This window comes from Asterias rubens, chromosome 5 (assembly GCF_902459465.1).
Source record: "Asterias rubens chromosome 5, eAstRub1.3, whole genome shotgun sequence".
In the NCBI taxonomy this organism is placed as follows: Eukaryota; Metazoa; Echinodermata; class Asteroidea; order Forcipulatida; family Asteriidae; genus Asterias; species Asterias rubens.
In genome coordinates, this window is record NC_047066.1 from 6851815 (window position 1) to 6871574 (window position 19760).

The window sequence follows — 19760 nt, forward strand, 5'->3', positions numbered from 1 at the left end:
ACTTGGTTCTTTTACGTATGTTATATAACACAAAAGACAAAGTTTCAAATGTTCCAGTTAGGGTTGTGTAAACCTTACCATTGATAAATACCTTAACAGTCTAGACAGTCATAATGGTTTACAGTTGGTCACATGACCATGCTTACCTAGGCCCAGTCTCATAGAGCTGCCTAAGCACAAACAGTATTAACCAAGTACGCTCAAGTTCTGCTTATCAGAATAGCGTTACCATCCAAACTACCACGGCACATGTACCATTTGTGACTGGTATCCTGCTCTTTTATGCCATGCACAACTTGTCAAGCAATATTTTCTGCTTAAGCAGAAATTGGGCCCCGAGAATAGACTTTCCTCAAGACGTGAACTGGCAACCTGCTGGAGTGTATCAGATATTTAATAGGTGGAGGTATTTTTCAGATTAGATATTGAGATGACTTACTGTACACCAAGGGTTGGTTCTTATTTGATTCACTCTCCTCGGATCTCTCCTTCTCTGAAGCTGCCAGTTTATCAACCTAGTGATAGTTAAAAATTAACAGTTTATTAACCTGTTTATAGTTAACAAGTGACAGCTCATCAACCTGTTTATAGTTGGAAACCACAGTTTATAGACCTGGTGATAGTTTAAAACAACAGCTTATCAACTTGGTTATAGTTACATGCAACAGTTTATCAACCTGGTGATAGTAAAACAACAGTTTATCAACCAGGTGATAGTTACAAGCAACAGTTTATCAACCTGGTGATAAACAAATAAAAAAAGGGGTAATCAACCTGGTGATAGTTATAACAACAGTTTATTAACCAGGTTATAGTTACAAGCAACAGTTTATTAACCAGGTTATAGTTACAAGCAACAATTTATCAACCTGGTGATAAAAAAAGAAAGAAAAGGTAATCAACCTGGTGGTAGTTATAACAACAGTTTCTCAACCTGGTAACAAAACAGTACAAAACAAGTGATCAATCTAAGAGGGTAAAAAACAATTTAGAAACAAAGTAATTGTGTATTTGGGGCAATCTAGTGCACCTGACTCTAGTTCTGGTGTCATTCGCATTCGCAGAAAAAATGAACCAGGCTTTTTAGCCACAAGAACTTGAGTGATGTGTTAAATTTTGGTACTTAAAAAACACCTAATCATTGCTTTACCTTTGAGAGGTATTCCCTCATGACCTGCACCATGTACGGCATAGCAAAGTCCATGATCTTATGGCGCCAAGACAGCTCTAGAATGACGTCCGGATGCAAGAGGTCGTAGCAGTTGAAGAGAGAGGCACTGAAGCACTCGTGTAGACCTTGGTCCAAGAACCAGGCAATCAACTCCTCGGCGGTCTCCGTTTCCCTCGACTCGGCGGCGTATTGCATGGCATCCTAAAGCGAAGAGAGACAATCGGTTAAATCATGTGTCTTGTCATGCAGTCATTTTCCAAGCTCAAGTTTTCACAAACTCTTAATAAAAGGTCTTCAAAAATGTAAGCTGTACATGCCTGAAATCACATGGAAAAGAGCTGCCAACATTTGCATCTTGCCATCAGGGACATTTTGAACAACATTCAGGAAGATGTTTAAAGGAACACGTTGCCTTGGATCGGTCGAGTTGTCTTTGAAAAGCGTCCTGTAACCGTTTCTTTGTTTTACCTCGTCGACAAACACGATCGGCCATTTATGGGAGTCAAAACTTTGACTCCCATAAATGGCCGACCGTGTTAGTTCTTGACGTAAAATGAAAACCGTGCAATTTTGAGTGATACTTGTGTGGATCATTACATTCTACTTTTAAAACATCTTTCTAACCATATGCATTTCAAAACAAACGGTTTCAAACGCTGTTCATAGACCAACTCGTCCGATCCAAGGCAACGTGTTCCTTTAAGAATTACATTTAACATCATACTTATAGAGGGAAAAGTGCCATTACATTGAGACTGTCAAGCTTGTTCATCAGAACTTGAACAAATTTGTTTATTTTCAGGAGAATTTCTGCAGGTTTGCAACTCTGGTCTTGCCCTGGTCTTGGTTTTGGTACCCCCTGCAAAGGTTTCCCAGAGTCATTCAAATTATTCCCAATGGAAGTGCCCTTTACAAAAAATAAAAATGGCCTTGCCCTTTCAAAGATGAAATTCTAGGCCTAGCTATAGAAACTTATTTGTAAACTGCTTTAAAGTACACAGTACATGCCGATAGTAAACCAAATTAAACAATAAGGTGGAAGAATAGCAATTTTTAAAATGAACGAACTACGCAAAAAACCTTTGCTCCTGAAAAATATCAACAACAAAAAACACAAATCGAACAAAAAAATGATGGCCAAATTTTGCCGAAATGTAAAATCTTGTCACAAAATCCTTACATATGTAAGTAATAAAAATGCAGAGTGCATACCAGACATGGGTGTGTGCAACCAAATAATTATCGATTGAAATAGAAAAGTAAAAAATCATTGAAGTTTTAGAGACACGCTTTCTTTTGCTTCTACCACTTTTTTGAAGATATCTATTTATAGCACCATAACAGAAAAGATTTGGTCGTAAAACAAAGGTTTTGGTTCAGCATAAACAAACAAAATCACAGTAGACGACAATACATTGGAAAAGATACAAGAAATACATACCATATGCAGACAGGAGGCGAGGTAAGGTGATGGGAGGGGAATAGGGGAGAAATAGGGGAGGGAGGGAAGGATGCAAGCAAAGATGCGTTGCCAGGGATACGTAGCAGACCACACAAAAGGCAAGCATTACAGGATCATGCCCGTGTCGGTTTTCATCTTGCCAGATGATGCACTTTTTTTGTTTAAGCAATCGCAGGGACCATACATTAGTTAGTTATTAAGTAAGGGTAGGAGGGAAATCTAAAAGCGAATGTGTTAGTTTTACATAAAAAGCAAGATTTTGATAGCAGATTTTTCAATCTCATGCTCTCTACACATGCTACATGCAACAGCTGCTGACTACGGAAAAGAATGTGGTGACAGTTAAGGGTATGGTCTGGTCCTACTGCTATTTTATGCATCATCTTTGATTTCTGACCGGCTGTAGGTTCAAAACCTAATGAGTTTGTTATAAAATGGATATAACTGGTAAATTCATCAGGAAAAAATAATATGCAAATGGCAAATTTACCCCATAGATTCACAAACAAATTGTCTGGGAAAAATAAATGAATGACAAGATTAAAAATTATGAATGACCTTCATGGAAAATTGGACCGCCATTGCTAATTAAAATACATGATAAATGGGATATTTCACATGATATGAGAATTGGTATAGAAGTAAAACTAAGAACCCAAGCCAGCCAGAAATTTGAGAACAAGACAAAAACACTGCATCACCACCAGAGGAAACTGGGCATGAAAATGGAATCCCCTATTAAGAGTTTACGGCTCAAACTGATGAAGTAATTTGACCAATAATCTTGTCATGCTTTTTTAAAGGTTTTAAACAAACAATTATCAGAAATCCTTTAAGAAACTTCTGCACTCACCAAAGTTGAGTTTCAATCTTTTTTCTTCAAAGATTCTTAAAACTAGAACCCATCAGTTGCTAAATTCTCCATGTAATTTTTTAAACTACCTGGATTAAATTTCCACATTTTTCAAACTCAAACAAGTTGGTTTATTTTACGTTTTGCTGCCCACCCAAAATAAAGTTCCAATGCATCCGGCATCTATCAACCCCAAAATCCAAAAGCCTACGCCCAATTTCCTCTGAACAAGCCACACAGTAACAGACACGAGCATGGACGGGGTGGGGTTTTCGTTCACACTCAAATACCCTGTAAAGCTTGTCCTTTTTGCACAACTCCACAGCCTGTTTCCAGCGGTTGTTTCTCTTGTACAGGTATGCGGCGATGCGTCGGAACTCCAGGAGCTCGTGCTTCTCCAGACGCTGGGCGAGGGAGATGTTGTCAAAGTTGTCGAAGGCGTCGATTGAGGTACGGAGTCCCTGGTAATCTTCCTCGTCGATGAGGAGACCGTTGAGGGCATCATTGATGGCCTAAAAACGTTGAGATATATCAAAATATGAAATTAATTTAAAGTAAAATTGCAGAACTAACAGCAAATCTCTGCCGTTTTTTGGCATCAAGAAATATCAAAATATGAAATTCATTCCAAATGAAATTGAAGAACTCACGGTAAATCGCTGCTATTTTTAATAAAAGGTATAAAGACATATCAAAGTTTAAAACATGGAATGTTGGGTGGTAATCTGTTTATGCTAAGCAAGATTTTCCTGTGCTTAGCAGGTTTTTGTGCTTACAGGCTTCATGAAATTGGGCCCTGTTACCGGGATATGATACTTGTGTTGAATAGCATCCTAGGGTGTTGGGTTCGTTCAGAGTTGCTCACATACATTGAGAACAAGACAACAAGTTTAGCAAGATTTTCCTGCACTTAGCATGTTTGTGTGCTTACAGACTTTATGAAATTGGGCCCCTTTTATCCGGACACGTTACTAGTGTTGAATAGCATCCTTAGTGTTGGGTTTGTTTAAGAGTTGCTCACAGACATTGAGAACAAGACAACAAGTTTAGCAAGATTTTCCTGTGCTTAGCAGTTTTTGTGTGCTTACAGGCTTCATGAACAAGCAGCCTTACTATCTCACCTTGTTGTTGTGGTTCTGCACCTGCCTCAGGTATGGCTTGACCAGCGGTAGTTGGTCAAGTCTAGAGAAGAGACTAACGGCTCGGGTGTGGTCCATACGTGGGATGAGCACAGTCAGAAGGTCGTTCAGCATCATGGGTTTATAGTCCAAGTAAAACTGGATACTCTTGTAGTAAAGCTCTATGTTTGCAACCTATAACAATAATAATAAAAACAGCATTTATACAGCGCCACATATCTAATAAATTGCTCAAAGGCGCTGCACATAAAAAGGTACGAACACTATACGTTATTAAACTAAACAAATGCTAATAAGATCAGAAATTGATACAAATCAAAACTGGCAAAACTTGTTAAAAAGCAGGTGTGTATAATGCATTACAGTGTCTGCATAAAGTCAGTATTTTTAATTAGTTAATTAGTCCAAGGCATATCACAACACCTATTGGGTTATGAGACCCATTTAAGTGTTGCTCATAAGGAATTACAAGGTGCAGTGCAATATGCGGAAAACTGGGGCAAACCACTAATCCTGAACTAAAATCCCACTTTGTGCACAATCACCCGATAGCTTTTACTGGGATTGAAAGTTTCAAATTTGCATCCGGTTATTATTTTTTCTATCCTGCTCTACGATCCGCAGTCTTGCCTTTTACCACGCACAGTTCCTTTCAACATCCATAGAATTGTCAGCCTTGGACCCCCTGATGGATAATGTACAATAATATCATCTCTCGGGACACCCCTCAAAACCGCTTTAAGAGGAGCACCCTGTAGGTGAATCATAAGTTTAAGGAGACACACCACTTACCTTTGTAACGATGTCTTTGAACTGCGCCTCCTTCCAGGCATCGGTTGGGTGTGCCATCATCGTGACTACGGCGTTATCAAACTCCTCATACTTGTCGTACAGAAACACTAACTCGGCCCATAGGTGAGCATGCTCGGCTGCTCGTAACACCTGTGAGTGTGGATCAAGAAAAATTGACTCAAAACCTGGCTAAATAATTTAAAAACATTCTGTAACACCATTCAATTATGTTTTGGAAATAATTTTTTTAATAAATTTTCAAATAAATTTTCAAATAAATTTTCAAATAAATTTTCAACTCAATTCAACAACATTTATTTCCATTTCACTATTATCTCATGTGCCGGTATCATACAAAATGATGATTTAGATAATAACAGAATACACTAATGGTATATAACAGAAGGAATAGGGCAGAGTTAGTGAAATGGAGTTAGGCCCCAGTAAGGGTTTGCTTGATTTGGAAATGCCATACAGGGCAGGACGGACAAAAGACACAACAGACAAAAACAGACATCTTTACTAGAGCGAAATTGTTGGGTTTATCCCAGGTGTAGTCCATGTTCCCTTTCCTCGTTGATACTCTCCTTGAGGTGTTAAAAAAACCCAGAGAAATCACATCCCTGCTTTAAGGTGTTTTTTAAGAACTGGCTTTGCCTACCTTTGGAATGTTGACCCTCGACCAGAACAGCTCCAGATGTTCCCGCATCTTGGAGGGCTTGTACTTGGAGTAGAGGATTGCCAGCTCAGTGAACATCCCCATGTGAGCACGCTCCAGACCTAATGAGTACACAGAGAAACAAGCAGTTCATAGTTAGACACTCTGAGTTACTGTATAATTTAAATAAAAATAATATTTGGGAGGCTAACCATGCTTAAATGCAAAGGACGCAGCTAACAAGGTGTTCGAGACGCAGGCATGCAAGGGCGCCTTGCCTTGAGCAGCCAGGCACATCAACCCATAATATGACAATGGAGCACAGCCGGAAATTTTGGTTTTCCAGATTCACTTTATTTTCTTTCCATTACACAAGATAAACAATGGAACATAAACATAGAAATAGCAACTATTTTATATATGCAAATAATAAATAAACAAATTTATACAGCATAAAGCAAAAACACCTCTAAAAACACTTGAAAATGCAAGTGGAAGGGATCAAGTACGCACCCCTCCCCCGATGAAAAGGTGCAACTTACCGAGAGCAGCCTCAAGAAGCTGAATCAATTCCTCAAAGTATCCTCTGTCTTGGTAGTAGTTGATGAGTTCTTCCAACTCGTCAGCATGGACCACAATGTGGAGACCACACATCTGGGCTAGACGGAACTCCTCACCATCAACACATGAGAAACATACCTGGTGGCACGGAAATAAGATTGATTTATAATCATCAAAAAGTACAAATGTGATGCCATCAAGCTAAATGATTAGTTTGTCAGGAATATTAGTATGGAGAAACGAGCCAAAATAGGCCAACAGAGGTGAAATTTTTTAAAGTATTTTTTGTAAATTTAACTGTCAAAATACATTTATTTTTACATTGGCAACTTCCTTCCTTATAAATAACATCAAAAACGTTTCAACTTAGCGGTGAAAGAAAATCTGCGAATGTATTTCCAATAAACAACTTGTCTTTAACACACTTTTTCTCAGTTATATTCTCTCGCATTACTTGGTATTTCTACTTTCAGAACTTTTGTACCAAAGGTGGTCTCAACTTGGGGTTTTAACAGTATTAAACCATAGATCATGCTCTTTTCAAATGTATGAAGCCATCTTATTCTTTAGAGACTGTGCCCAATTTTTTAGAGCCCCCCTCAGCAGAAAATTTTTCCAACAACAACAAATGAACAAGGCCAGCTTACCTCCTTCCATGTTCGTGTGCTGTTGGCCTTCCTGGCGCTGTCCACTGCGTTCTGGTACTCCCCGAGGTGAACAAGGGTGGAGGCCAGACGGGCAAAGTTGGAGACATTGTTGTACAATAGCTTGGCCGCCTCGTACATGCCTTCATTGTAACATCGGTCACCAACCTACAAACACAGAAAAGAACAATGCATAAGGATATCTCAGTTTGTTGTGACAATGCCTTCTCCACAATGAACCAACACAGTATTTAGCGGCCGAAAACCATATGAAGAGAACATTCATTCGCACATGCTGGATCTTCTCTCTGAAACCAACTCCATCAAATTATTTGTAAAACTACCGATGTACACAGGTTGCTGTGAAAACTCACCTTTTCAAGATGTATTTCTTTAATTTATAGTTTAGCTGCTTTCCATGGTTATGTTTTCCCTGATTGTTATTTTGCTTTCTTTTCACTGGATACGACCATGTATTGTTTTGTTTACATTGTCTCTGCTGCGCCTTGAACACCTCTTAGGATTGGTGGCGCATTACAAATGCCTATTATTATTATTATTATTAAAGATTGTAAGGAAATCTTCAAAAGAACAAATGTATATTATAATACTGCGTTTTCAAAAGAGAATCTCTGTGTTTAGAATCTACTACCACTTACCTGTTGGATCTGAGCATGGTTGGGTCCAGAGATGAACTCTTCCAGATCGGCGAGACGCTTCGTCTTTGCGAATGCAAAGATGAGCTCTGTCTCCACGAAGGAATCTCTGGCCTTCTTCCGAGCCATCTGCAGATAGCGTACCAGATCCTCCCAGTTACCTGAGTGAGCCACAAATAGTATACACATAATGAATGTTTATGAGTGCAATGGTGCGAATATGTTCATGAGTTGAAAGATGGAATGTTCTATTCAACAAGGCGGAGCCGAGTTGAATGGAACATTCCAGCTTTTAACGAATGAACATATTCGCACCATTGCACGAATGAAAAACATTCATTATTTGTTTTATATAACATCCGAGTAGATCTTTGTCATTTTGATTGAAAGATACAACTTTCAAAACAAACAAAGCGTAGGCCTCCAATTTTTAATTGTAGAAGACGAATGCTAGTAATTTTACTAATATGCCTTGCTGCGTTACCGAAGACAACGCGCACGCAGTGATGTTTTTACTCAGCTTTTTCGTTCCATCCGAAAAGTACCATTGCACGCTGGCAGCGTGCAATTGTACTTTTCGGATGGAACGAAAAAGCACGGTGAGTGACTCAGCGTGCAATGGTACTTTTATTTGCTATCACGTGACGGACAATCCTCCAATCAAATGGTAAGGATCTGCTTGGGTGTTATATAATATTAATTAGTAATCAGAGAAAATGTCAATATAAACTTTCATATAATCAAAAACCTGGATAGGGGACTTTGAGGTATAGAGAATAAAACAAGCGCAATAAATCATGCAGAATAGCGATGATTAGTAAATAACTGTTCAACAATTCAAACAACCAATGAGCACTGTAAGAGTGCTATAAGGTCATCACGCTATAATGATCATACCAGTTTGAATCATGCCAGGGACACGTTGTGGATTGGGTTTTCAGTCACTACCTTACAACGCGGTTTTTCCCCAGTAATAATCCTCGGAGATTTTCCTAACAAATCTAAAACTGAAACTTCCTTCCTCGTCTTCTCTACATTGAGCTTTTGGCTAGTACAGTGATCAAGTTCGCTTTTCTAGAGTCCTTGGCTGCACAACCAGAATAAGTGAAATGAAATGGCAATATTTTGTCTTACCGGATGCAGTTGATGCATCAACGACCTCAGTGTAAGTTGAAGGGTCGTCGGCCTTGATGTACGAGTCAATGGCTTCTTTCACAAGACCGCTCTTCATCTGTGCCATGGCCAGCTGACTCCATACTGAGGGCTCATTGCAACGCTCTGCAAACTCGTACGCACGGTCCAGGTTGCATATATGCTCAATCAAGACCTAAGCAGAGGTACAAAGGTGTGCAACTTCAGTCAACAATCAATCCAACGCCCCCCAATTGTTTTTTTAAAAACAAGTTTCAGCATTGATTGCAACTTCAAAATCGAGTAATTTCATCGTGTAATAGTGGCTCAGATAAATATGAGACTGTCTCAACAACGCCTGTTAAGACTCAGAGACTCTAGTCTGAAAAATCTCACATGTCATCATCGCACACGGTAACAATCCTCTGGAAATTACAACAGGTTTATGGTCAATCGAAAATGGGTTTCTTTCTCCTATTAAGCAGGGCCCAATATCATGAAGCCTATAAGCACAAAAAACCTGCTCAGTACAGAAAATCTTGCTTAGCAAAAACAGGTTATCAGCCAATACTCCATAAAGTCTACATTGTTGCGACTGGTGCCCCACTCATTTTATGCTTCGCAAAGAAATGTTTAAGCAGTATTTTCTGCTTGACAGCTTTATGAAATTGGCCCCTAAAAGGATACCAGTCACAAAAGTTACATGTGACATTCATGATATTTTGGCTCGTAACTATATTCTGGTAAGCATATTTTTTATTGTGCTGAGCTTCTTCATGTGCTTATAACAGCTCTGTAACATTTGACCCTTAGACGGCTTACTAATATACCTGAATAGCGGAAGTGTTAACGTCAAACTTCTTGAATATGGCAAATGCTTCCTCGTACAGCTCGCTGCCGATGGCAATATTTGCAATGTCCGGGGCGTCGTAGTTATCCAGGCGGTTGATGTACTCCATTACGCGGGTTCTGTCCGCTTTGATGGCCGTCAGGATCAACAGATTCTGAAGGTTTCTGGAATAAAGAATCAAATCGTCATTTATCATTATTGTTTCATCTCTTCAACATGGATAAACAGCCCTAACATTTACCCCATTCCAGGGACTTGTGAAAAGGGAAGGAAAATAACTATGGAAGGTCAGATATGATAATAAAAATTTGTTTTGTCTTTACTTAACAAAAAAAGATTGATGAAAAGTAACACTAAAGGCCTAAAAATAACCCACGGCACCCACAGCAATTGCCGAGGAGCCTTGTGCTTTTACCGTGGTGCCCTTCGCAAAGTTCTAATCAAAATTTACATTTTCTTAATGAATTGCCCCTTACCAATGGGAAAAGTGACTTGAACAGGACTTGGAAACTGCGACCTCTGCCAACAGAGCTATCTAGCCCTGATGTTGGCAGGTTTCCTGTTTTGCTTTACTTTATTCAACTATCATTATTTAGAAGAAACAAATACAAGCAAAATACATTAAAGTGTATTATAGGAATCTTGAAGTTGGCTGGGCTATTGTAAATAAAACCCTCCGGCACATTTTGATTTGTTAAGCATTTTACAGTTGATTGCTTTCACAAGCCCTCTCACCTGTGATCACTGAAAACGGAATTTTCCAGCACAATCTTCTCCAGCAGCTCAATGAGCTCATTTGGCAGGTCAGCCGTCATGAAAGCTTTTACTGTCACTGAGATATCGTCAGCATCCTGGGTCTCTGTCAGGGCTGTCTGCACAATCTGTCAAACATGAATATTCATAAAGCAGTTGTAAATAATTCATGAGATACCCGATGTTCAAGCTGTTATCTGAATAATTTAATAGGTCACATGAATAATCCAACTTTTCATTTACTACACTTTGATTCTGTTCGGGCTGTCTGCACAATCTGTCATACATAAATAATTCAAATAGGTAAAATGAATTATTCATCAAGCAGTCGTGAATTTTTCATGAGATACCTGCTGTTCAAGCGGTTCTTTGAATAATTTAAAAACGTCACATGAATAACTCAACTTGTCATTCACTACACTTTGATCTGCAGATTCTGTGAGAGTTATTCCACGTGACACAATTATAATTCCTTTCAGTTGGTGATGTTTTTGTTCTGATTTTGTATTTCTCCCGTCTCCTTTTCTATTTCTAAAAGCGCAAAAGGATAGCAGTGATATGCACTTCAAATATGCTTTAGTATTATCTTCAAACAAACTTGAATCCTCCACTCTGATTTGTCGACCCATGGAAACAAGACTTGCAGTTTTGTGGAATTTATCCCCAAATTCAAGCCTTGACTGTGATACATAAGCCATTAGGATTTGACATCAGATATTAACACCACACAGGAACTTTCCTGTCCGAGCAGGAATATGTTGGTTTGTTTACGAAACAGTACCCCACTAAACAAGGAGCAGCATTTGTCTGACAGACCAGGCGGATTTTTCTCTCGGAGATCCTTGTATCGTTGTACAGCACAAAGACAAGCTATAGATCACACAAACATCTCCTATAAACCACCACAGGGCATCCCATATCAAAGTTGGTCTTCATTGGATAAGGGATGCAGAAGCACAAGATTTTTCTGTATTCCACTTACGCTTTAAAAGAGTACTAACTCATATTACTTAAACATTTCTGCAGAGATATTATTTGGTTGTACCCATTCACTGTCGAGTGTTAAGCACTGTATACTCAGTACTTTCCGAAATCTTGTGGGGAAAAAAACACCCCACATCAATATGTATTTTTCCCACAGTACTCAGGAAAGTACAAACATTCCCCAAAATGCATCCTTGTGGAGCATTCTTTGTTCTTTCCTTTGTTCCCGCATTTAACAGTTTCTCATAGAATTTGTACATAAAATTGATTTAGTATTCCCATATGGAGACCTTTTATTTTCCCTTTTTGGTGTTGTCCTTGGTCTCCATGAGGTACGGCAAACGAGTCCTGCACCCGATTTCACAAAGAGTTAGGACTCGTCTTATCTCGAGTTAGGATGAGTAACTCTTCCTAACTTAGGATTAATCTTAAGGTCTGCATGCTATCAGTGCAGGGTTGGGACTCGTCTCAAGTCCTAAGATTAGTCTTAAGTTAGGAAGAGTTTTGTGAAATCGACGGCTGCACATACAGTGCTTAACAATCAACAGTGTATGGGTAAAACAACAGTTACATCATTTATCCCTGATGCAAATTTAACATCTACTAACATTCTTTAGAGACTCAGAAAATTTAACAGCAACAATTCTCTAATAAAAGAAACTGTGGGAAACCACAGGCCTTCCTTACCTGGTCAATCAACTGCCTCCTGTAGGGGTTGGACTCTTGAAGAACCTCAGCCCACAGCTCCTGGTCCCGACGACGCACAAGGTAACGTGACTCGCTCTTGAAGAGGGAGTTCTCGTTGCAGACGTTGATCAACTCTCGGTCACATTGCCCTCGCTCGTAGGACACGCAGGCCAGGTGGGGGTCGCGCTTCTCGCAGTATTTACCAACGACACGGCTGTCGTAGTACTGGTTCTCTCTGGCGATGGGGGATAAATGAAATCAAGGGAGGGGTTACTTTGGGAGCTGAATGATGACAAAAAACCTCTGCCGTCTTTTCATCATGAATACATTCGGATACCTAAGGTTTTCCGAACAAGTGTAAACCATCTAAAATACCAGCCATATTTTGGTTTAATTTTGGCTCTCATTGCGCGGTCTGTGCTCCAGCTAGGGTTAACCAACTTGGATATTAACAAAACTAAGGACTATTTCTAAGATGTTGGTTTGTTTACGAAACAGTGCCCCACTAAACAAGGAGCAGCATTTGTCTGACAGACCAGGCGGAACTTACTCTTGGAGATATTTGAATCGTTGTATAGCACAAAGACAAGCTATAGATCACACAAACATCTATTCAAACCACAAGGTATCGAAAAGAAGAAGAAAATACTGAATCACAAAGCCCAACAGAGCGTTAAAAGAAAGATTACTTCTTGATGTCGATCCCCTCACCTTAAGAATCTCTCTGGATTGTTGTTGCTGTCGATATAGATCTTGGCCAATGCATTGTGAGTAGCGGGCTCCACGCTTCCCTCGTGGATGCGAGTCTCTAGCCATGGGAGAAGCAGTTTCAATCTGATAACATAAAGTAACACAAGAAAATCAATCTTACAGAACAAAGTCAAATGCAATATCAGATATTAACGAAATTAAGGTCTAGTCCTGTCCAAGCAGGAAGATGTTGGTTTGTTTACGAAACAGTGCCCCACTAAACAAGGAGCAGCATTTGTCTGACAGACCATGCGGATTTTACTCTCGGAGATATTTGAATCGTTGTATAGCACAAAGACAAGCTATAGATCACACAAACATCTCCTTCAAACAACAGGCATATTACTTGGGTGGGATTTGAACCCACGACCTTTGCCAATCTAGAGTAGAAGGCTTACCAACTAGTCCACCGAGATTGCCTGGCAGCAAGATGCAGTAATGCGCTTTTCCCCGATGCAAACTATTATAAGTAAATTGAACAGAAATAGATTCAGACTTCACATTCCCTTTTTTTCCCCATTACCTGTTTCGCTTCTCGACCTCCTCCACAAGCTCATCAGTTGAGAACTGTCCCCTGACAACCATGATGAGACTCTTGATGACGTCTTCAGAGCAATCCACATCAAGGAGACCACCAATGACCACCGGGAGACGAGAAGGGTTCACCTAGGAGGAGACAAGACAATTTGTATTGACTTTTTTTTCACTAGTTATTATTTTTGGTATTGTATTTGACAACCCAGAACAGACTGGATAACGGGCTTAAAACCGAGATGATGATAATCACCTGCCTTTATTCATGCTTTGTGTACATTGATATTCATCTAAATTTAACGTGTTGTGCACCTCAGATATGGGGCAACAGATCTACGGATCATAGTATGTACTTGCTTTTGCTGTCCCTTGCCCGTCTCAGGGTTATCGTTTTGTATTTTGTCATGTACCAAAATGGTAAAAAAAACACCCAAAAAAACCAATAATAATAATAATAATAATAAGGCCAAATAAAAAAAATACCGATTGATCGTCCAGATTTTTAAAAAAATGAGGAGGATGAGGGCCTTTTTATTCATTACTTACTTTTTTTTTTCAAGAAGGTCGCTTAGTATTTCAAAACCAAACAGGCCACTAACAGGCCAAAAAACTCTTCCTCACAAATAGAATTTTTCAAAAGAAAAATTCCTTCATCACTACAAGACAAATACCAACACTATGTGTGGATGATATTTTGGGAGAAAAACAAAACAAAAACAGAAAAACCTAACGCCTAACACCACCAGCTCACCTTCTGTACATAAATCTCAATGTACTTCTGCAGGTTGTTACGGTACAAATACAGAACGAGGTCGTGGACAAAGTCAAAGCGGTCACAGACGATGATGAGGGGCAGCTGATCGGTCAGCTTGGCCTCCTTCAGGAAGTTCTTGACACGGTCCGGGTCGTAGCAGTTGCTCTCACGGCATATACGCTCTACCTCCTTGATCTGTCCGGTCTTGCAGGCAGCCTACCGGTAGGGGATAAAAGCAAACAGAGGGTTAATTGTTGAAATCAAACAAACAGAGCTTTTTTTTTTCTTTTTTCTTTTTCTAGTTTACTTATTTATTAACTTATATATAAATTATGTTTTCGTACTTATCGCTGATTTTTTTCGTAGGGCCTACTTACTTTTTGTTTTTCTATTGCTCGCTTGTTTTGCTTTTGTCTGGTTTGACAGTATTTCATGTGGACATGATTCTGTGACTCGTTTTGTGTCGGTGTGACATTCCCCAATCAATGACTTCTCATATTTTAAAGGCACTGGACACTATTGGTAATTACTCAAGATAATTGTAAGCATAAAAACTTACTTGGAAACAAGCAATGGAGAGCTGTTAATACTATAAAACATTGTGAGAAACGGCTTCCTCTGAAGTAACATAGTTTTCGAGAAAGAAGTTATTTTGCACTAAGTATTTGAATTTGATTTCGAGACCTAAGAATTATATTTTGAGGTCCTAAAATCAAGCATCTGAAAGCACACAGCTTCGTGTGACAAGGGTGTTTTTTCTTCCATTATTGTCTCGCATCTTCGATGACCAATGGAGTTCAAATTTTCACAGGTTTGTTATTTTGTGCATTTGTTGAGATACACCAAGTGAGAGCACTGGTCTTTGACAATTCCAAAGTTGTCCAGTGTCTTGAAATCACTGTTCTTTCCCGACCCCAAACGTTACCTGGATATACTTGAAGTGAACATCAGCATCCTGACTGAAGTTGACGATGGAGCCCAGGAAGTAGAACAATCCCTCGTAGCTCTTGAAGGACTCAAAGATGTCGATGAGGGAGTTAGTGGAGAGCTGCTCGTGGTACTTGGTGGCCACCTGAACGCAGATCTGTAGATTCTGACGGATGTTCGCTGACAGCATGCCCTTCAGGCACTCCAGGGAATCCTCCACGGAGAGCGAGCCGAAGTAGTTGACCAACCACTGCAAGAGGAAATGTAGGTAAGACACTGCTCTAGAATTCATTGCGAAGGTCGAGGGTTCGTTTCCCTCCCATGTATGTCTGTGATTTATTTTCACAGAAACCAAGAAAATACTGAGTTTACAGGGTGTAAGGGTAAAACCAAAATTAACTTCATTTTGATTTGTCAGAGCAGCTGTATTATTCAATAAGATACAGCGCCTCTTTTAAGTCTGAGATAAAACCAATCTTTTTAATGCCACACTGCATTAATTTTAATGGAATTGTACATTTTTGTCTTTTTTTTTTATATCAGATATTAACTCAACAAAGGCCTAGTCCTGTCCAAGCAGGAAGATGTTGGTTTGTTTACGAAACAGTGCCCCACTAAACAAGGAGCAGCATTTGTCTGACAGACCATGCGGATTTTACTCTAGGAGATATTTGAATCGTTGTATAGCACAAAAACAAGCTATAGATCACACAAACATCTCCTCAACTTCCCATTTATACACCCGTGTAAAGAGAAGCAATTATGGTCAAGTGACTTGCTCAAAGACACAAGAGTCAAGATCAGGGCCAAACTTCATACAGCTGCTTTTAAAAGCACAAAAAGTAGTTAAGTACAACCAAGTTTTGCTAACCAGAATATGGTTACCAGCCAAAATGCCAATTTGCATGTACTGTCTGTGACTGTATCCTAGCAATTTTTGGTTAGCAGAAACTTGTTAAGCCATATTGTCTGCTTAACAATTGTCATTGATGGAGTCCGATGCAGTAGACAACTCAGCTATGACACACCATGACATGCAAAGCTACAAGTTCAAGTTGGTTTCTTGTCCTTACCTCTGGGTTCAACATGTGAGTATTAACCACTGCTCTCTTGATGTCGTACAAGTCAGTGTAGTGCTCCAGAGCCTACCAAAATAAAATGATAAATAAATGTTACTTATTAAAGACAAAAAACACATAAAAGTCACCATTTCATGGATTTAAAAAATAGAGTGTTGGCATGTAAAGAATTGCATACTAAATCAATCACAAAATGAAAAATAATTCTTTTTCAAATTTACTTCCGTTTTTATTTTCACACATGTAATTTTAAAAATTTGTTTTCAATGACTCGCATAAAAAGACTTTACATGATCTTTATAACTACTATTTTTTCATCCTACACCAATGTACACAAAGCACCGAGTGTACAGTGTTTATCACACATCAATATTTAGCACTCACCCTCTGCAGGAGTCCAGCCTTCTCACACAGCGAGGCAATGTGTGCCCGGTCGTAGTGGGTAAACATTTGATTGCCAAGGATGGCATCAGCGACCTGTGGGGCCGACATGAGGTTCATCTCTAAGAGGCGAGTCTGGAGGTGACCCTCAGACGGGCGGTTGTTCTTGAGGGCGTCCAGGAGGAAAGAGGTGCACTGCTGGACCATGTTCTGCTCCATGAAGACGTCCACGATCTGAAGCAAGAGAGAGGAAATTTTGAGCATTCAAGAACAAATAGATAATATTGAAAACTTCTATTGCGCAATACCTTTCAATCAAGAAACATTGCTTAACATTTGTCTGCTAAGCAGAAATGAGAAGGATACCAGTCACAAATTTTTCATGTGACATCTTAGCTTAGCTGGTAACCTTATTCTGGTAAGTATAGTTTTGTATGCTTAGCTACTTTTTGTGCTTAGGCAGCTTCATAAAACAGGGCCCTGTTGATTTTGACCATGTTATTTTGTTAACGTGTTCTAATCATACTTGTAAGTTTCTTAATGTTTTTACTATTTGTTGCTATCAGCTGATTTTAAATCACATCCAATTCGGCCTGTGGGCCACGAAATGTGATGCTAATCAAATGAAATGAAAATTAAACCTACCTGGTTGATATCGGCCAGTGGTTCCTCATCCTGGACAAGCATCTGGGCGAAGCCGGATCCCTGCTCTGGATTGATGCGCATCACGCTGCGCAGGAGGAAGACGTAGTCCGGAGTGTAGCCGACCTTCTTGGCGTACAGGACAATCTTACTGAACTGACCAGTCTCTGCGAAGCATTGAATCACCTGGAAGAATGGGAAACAAGTTAAGAGGATGGTATTCCAGAAAGGGTCGGGTGGGCGAAGTGGTATCATTCCAAGCCTACCACCTCTAGGACCTCGGTTCGATTGACGCCGGGGCACTTTGTAGATTGGGTTTTCTGTCCCTACCAGACTGCATGGATTTTCCCTGGAGTAATTCTCTGGGGTTTTCCCCCCATATCTAAAACCGAACCTTTCTTCCTTGTCTTCTGTCAAGCATCATTAAAAATTCCCTACTTTTGATCACAATTTCCTGAGAGTTGACCAACTATTTGAAACCTTCCAATATATTGTGTAAACTTACTTTGTTTGGTACATTAGCTCTAAGGTAGACGGACAATGCAACAGTTGGGTCGTGGGCCTTGACGAGATCTCCAAGCTCCTCGCTGCATTCAAGCTGTTAAAATAAACAATCAACATTTCGTTTAACATTCCATTGACTTAAAATGCAAACCAAATTCTTGAAAAAATACAGACTGTCTTATATAATCCTCTATGCTGAGGTGTGTGAATATACAGCCAAATTTAATTGAATTGACGCCCCTAGGTGTGTGATAAAGCGCTATATAAGACCAGGGCCCAATTTCATAAAGCCTGTAAGCACAAAAAATTGCTTAGCATGAAATTTCTGCCTTGATAAAAACAAGATTACCAACCAAATTTTAATTTGCTGCATATTGCTTGTTACTGACATTCAGCTGTTGTTTGCTTATCCTGAAAATCATGTGGAAATTTCTGGTTGGGAATCCTGTTTTTATAAAGGAAGAAATTTCATGCTAAGCAAATTGTTGTGCTTACAGGCTTTATGAAATTGGGCCCAGAGTATCATTATTCAAGCTTAAATTATAAACAATCTTCTTTTTATCAGAGTTTAGTTATAAAGAATGCTGATTGACAAATCTAGAGTGATGCGAAGGAATTATACTCAATATTCCCATAGAAGATCTCTTACGATGAAGCTTGGTTCAGCATGTTGACATCACTTATTAGCAATAAGTAATTTGCAACAGTTGAGCTGTGTTTAACACCTGCGAAACATTCGCTGCGAAAACAGCCATGTGACATCAAAATTTGAAGTATGAACTGGGCTTTACTAGAGACGAGTCCTTTTGTGACATGTAAAGAACTATAATCTCGTCTTTTTGTTGGGGATTGGATATTAAACAATTTCTCATGTACATTTTTAATATTGCTGGACCTTGAATTGTGTCTTTTTTCTTTTCTATTTACTGTATGCAATTGTAATGTTTTGGTATGTTCTGTGTTTTGTGTATTTATGTGAATTTTCTATATTTACTATAAATTTGAGAGGCGATGTCTTGTAATTTTCAGACTTGGATTCAATAAAGCTTACCTATCTATCTATCTAAATGAACCCACCTTATCTTCCTTGAGCCATTTCTCCAGGAGCTGTTTACGTCCCTGCTGAAGCACCGGTCGGCACAGCTCAAGCGACTCGTACTTGTTGAGCATTCCCTGATCCAAGAGGATGCCGAAGTACTGCAGCAGAGGGCTGGTGGTACCGGGCTGTGTGGGAACCTGCTGGAAGCGTTGGATGGTCTGCGGTGTGCGCAAGATGCCCTGGGGAAACGGAGAAGAAAAAAACAAAATAAGAATAATAATCAGCCCTGGTACTTCATGGAGTCAATGAAGGCGATGGCCTCCATGCCCCGGGTCATTACATTGGTGCCCTTGAAATGATTCAGTAGAAATTTATAATTTCCTCGTAGGGTGCCCTTGACCATGAAGAAAATGCCTTGGTGCCCTTGCCCCTTTCAAAAAGTGAAGCATAAAGGCCTGTAATAATAATAATGAAACTTTATTAAGTGCACAAATCCATCAAAGTGCTCATGGTGCAATTGAAACAATTGCTCATTTGAAACAATTTGAACTCCCCTGTCATTTTGTTGCTGGTAATGTCTCAGCTACACATTGATTTTCTGTGCATAGCAAGTTTTTGTGTATACAGGCTTTAGGCCCTCCATGCAAGCCCTTTAAACAAAATAAAACAATGTTTTAAATCAAATAACTTCTTCAGAATTACCAAAAATTATAGCGTCTTGCACCAAGAGTTGGGACATAAATTGTGTGATCTTTTTTTACATCCTATTCCAAATACTTGATTAAAATCATAAGAGCTCATTGATTATT

At 39.4% G+C, this 19760-nt stretch overlaps 1 protein-coding gene across 1 annotated transcript in view; it reads right to left on the minus strand.

Annotated features, from left to right (window-relative positions):
• The window catches only part of LOC117290399 (clathrin heavy chain 1), a 44386-nt gene that overhangs the window by 4156 nt on the left and 20470 nt on the right, over positions 1-19760 (minus strand). Inside the window, exons 8-29 of the mRNA XM_033771783.1 lie at positions 18990-19190; positions 17914-18006; positions 17412-17594; positions 16770-17000; positions 16380-16451; positions 15305-15556; positions 14377-14595; positions 13615-13757; positions 13053-13175; positions 12342-12576; positions 10653-10798; positions 9898-10081; positions 9071-9263; positions 7940-8097; positions 7284-7448; positions 6618-6774; positions 6079-6197; positions 5418-5567; positions 4608-4799; positions 3777-3998; positions 1151-1372; positions 440-515 (exon numbers count right to left, since the gene is read on the minus strand). Of these exons, the coding sequence (XP_033627674.1) occupies positions 440-515; positions 1151-1372; positions 3777-3998; positions 4608-4799; positions 5418-5567; positions 6079-6197; positions 6618-6774; positions 7284-7448; positions 7940-8097; positions 9071-9263; positions 9898-10081; positions 10653-10798; positions 12342-12576; positions 13053-13175; positions 13615-13757; positions 14377-14595; positions 15305-15556; positions 16380-16451; positions 16770-17000; positions 17412-17594; positions 17914-18006; positions 18990-19190 (3736 nt within the window). The remainder of the gene's footprint in view (positions 1-439; positions 516-1150; positions 1373-3776; positions 3999-4607; positions 4800-5417; positions 5568-6078; positions 6198-6617; positions 6775-7283; positions 7449-7939; positions 8098-9070; positions 9264-9897; positions 10082-10652; positions 10799-12341; positions 12577-13052; positions 13176-13614; positions 13758-14376; positions 14596-15304; positions 15557-16379; positions 16452-16769; positions 17001-17411; positions 17595-17913; positions 18007-18989; positions 19191-19760) is intronic.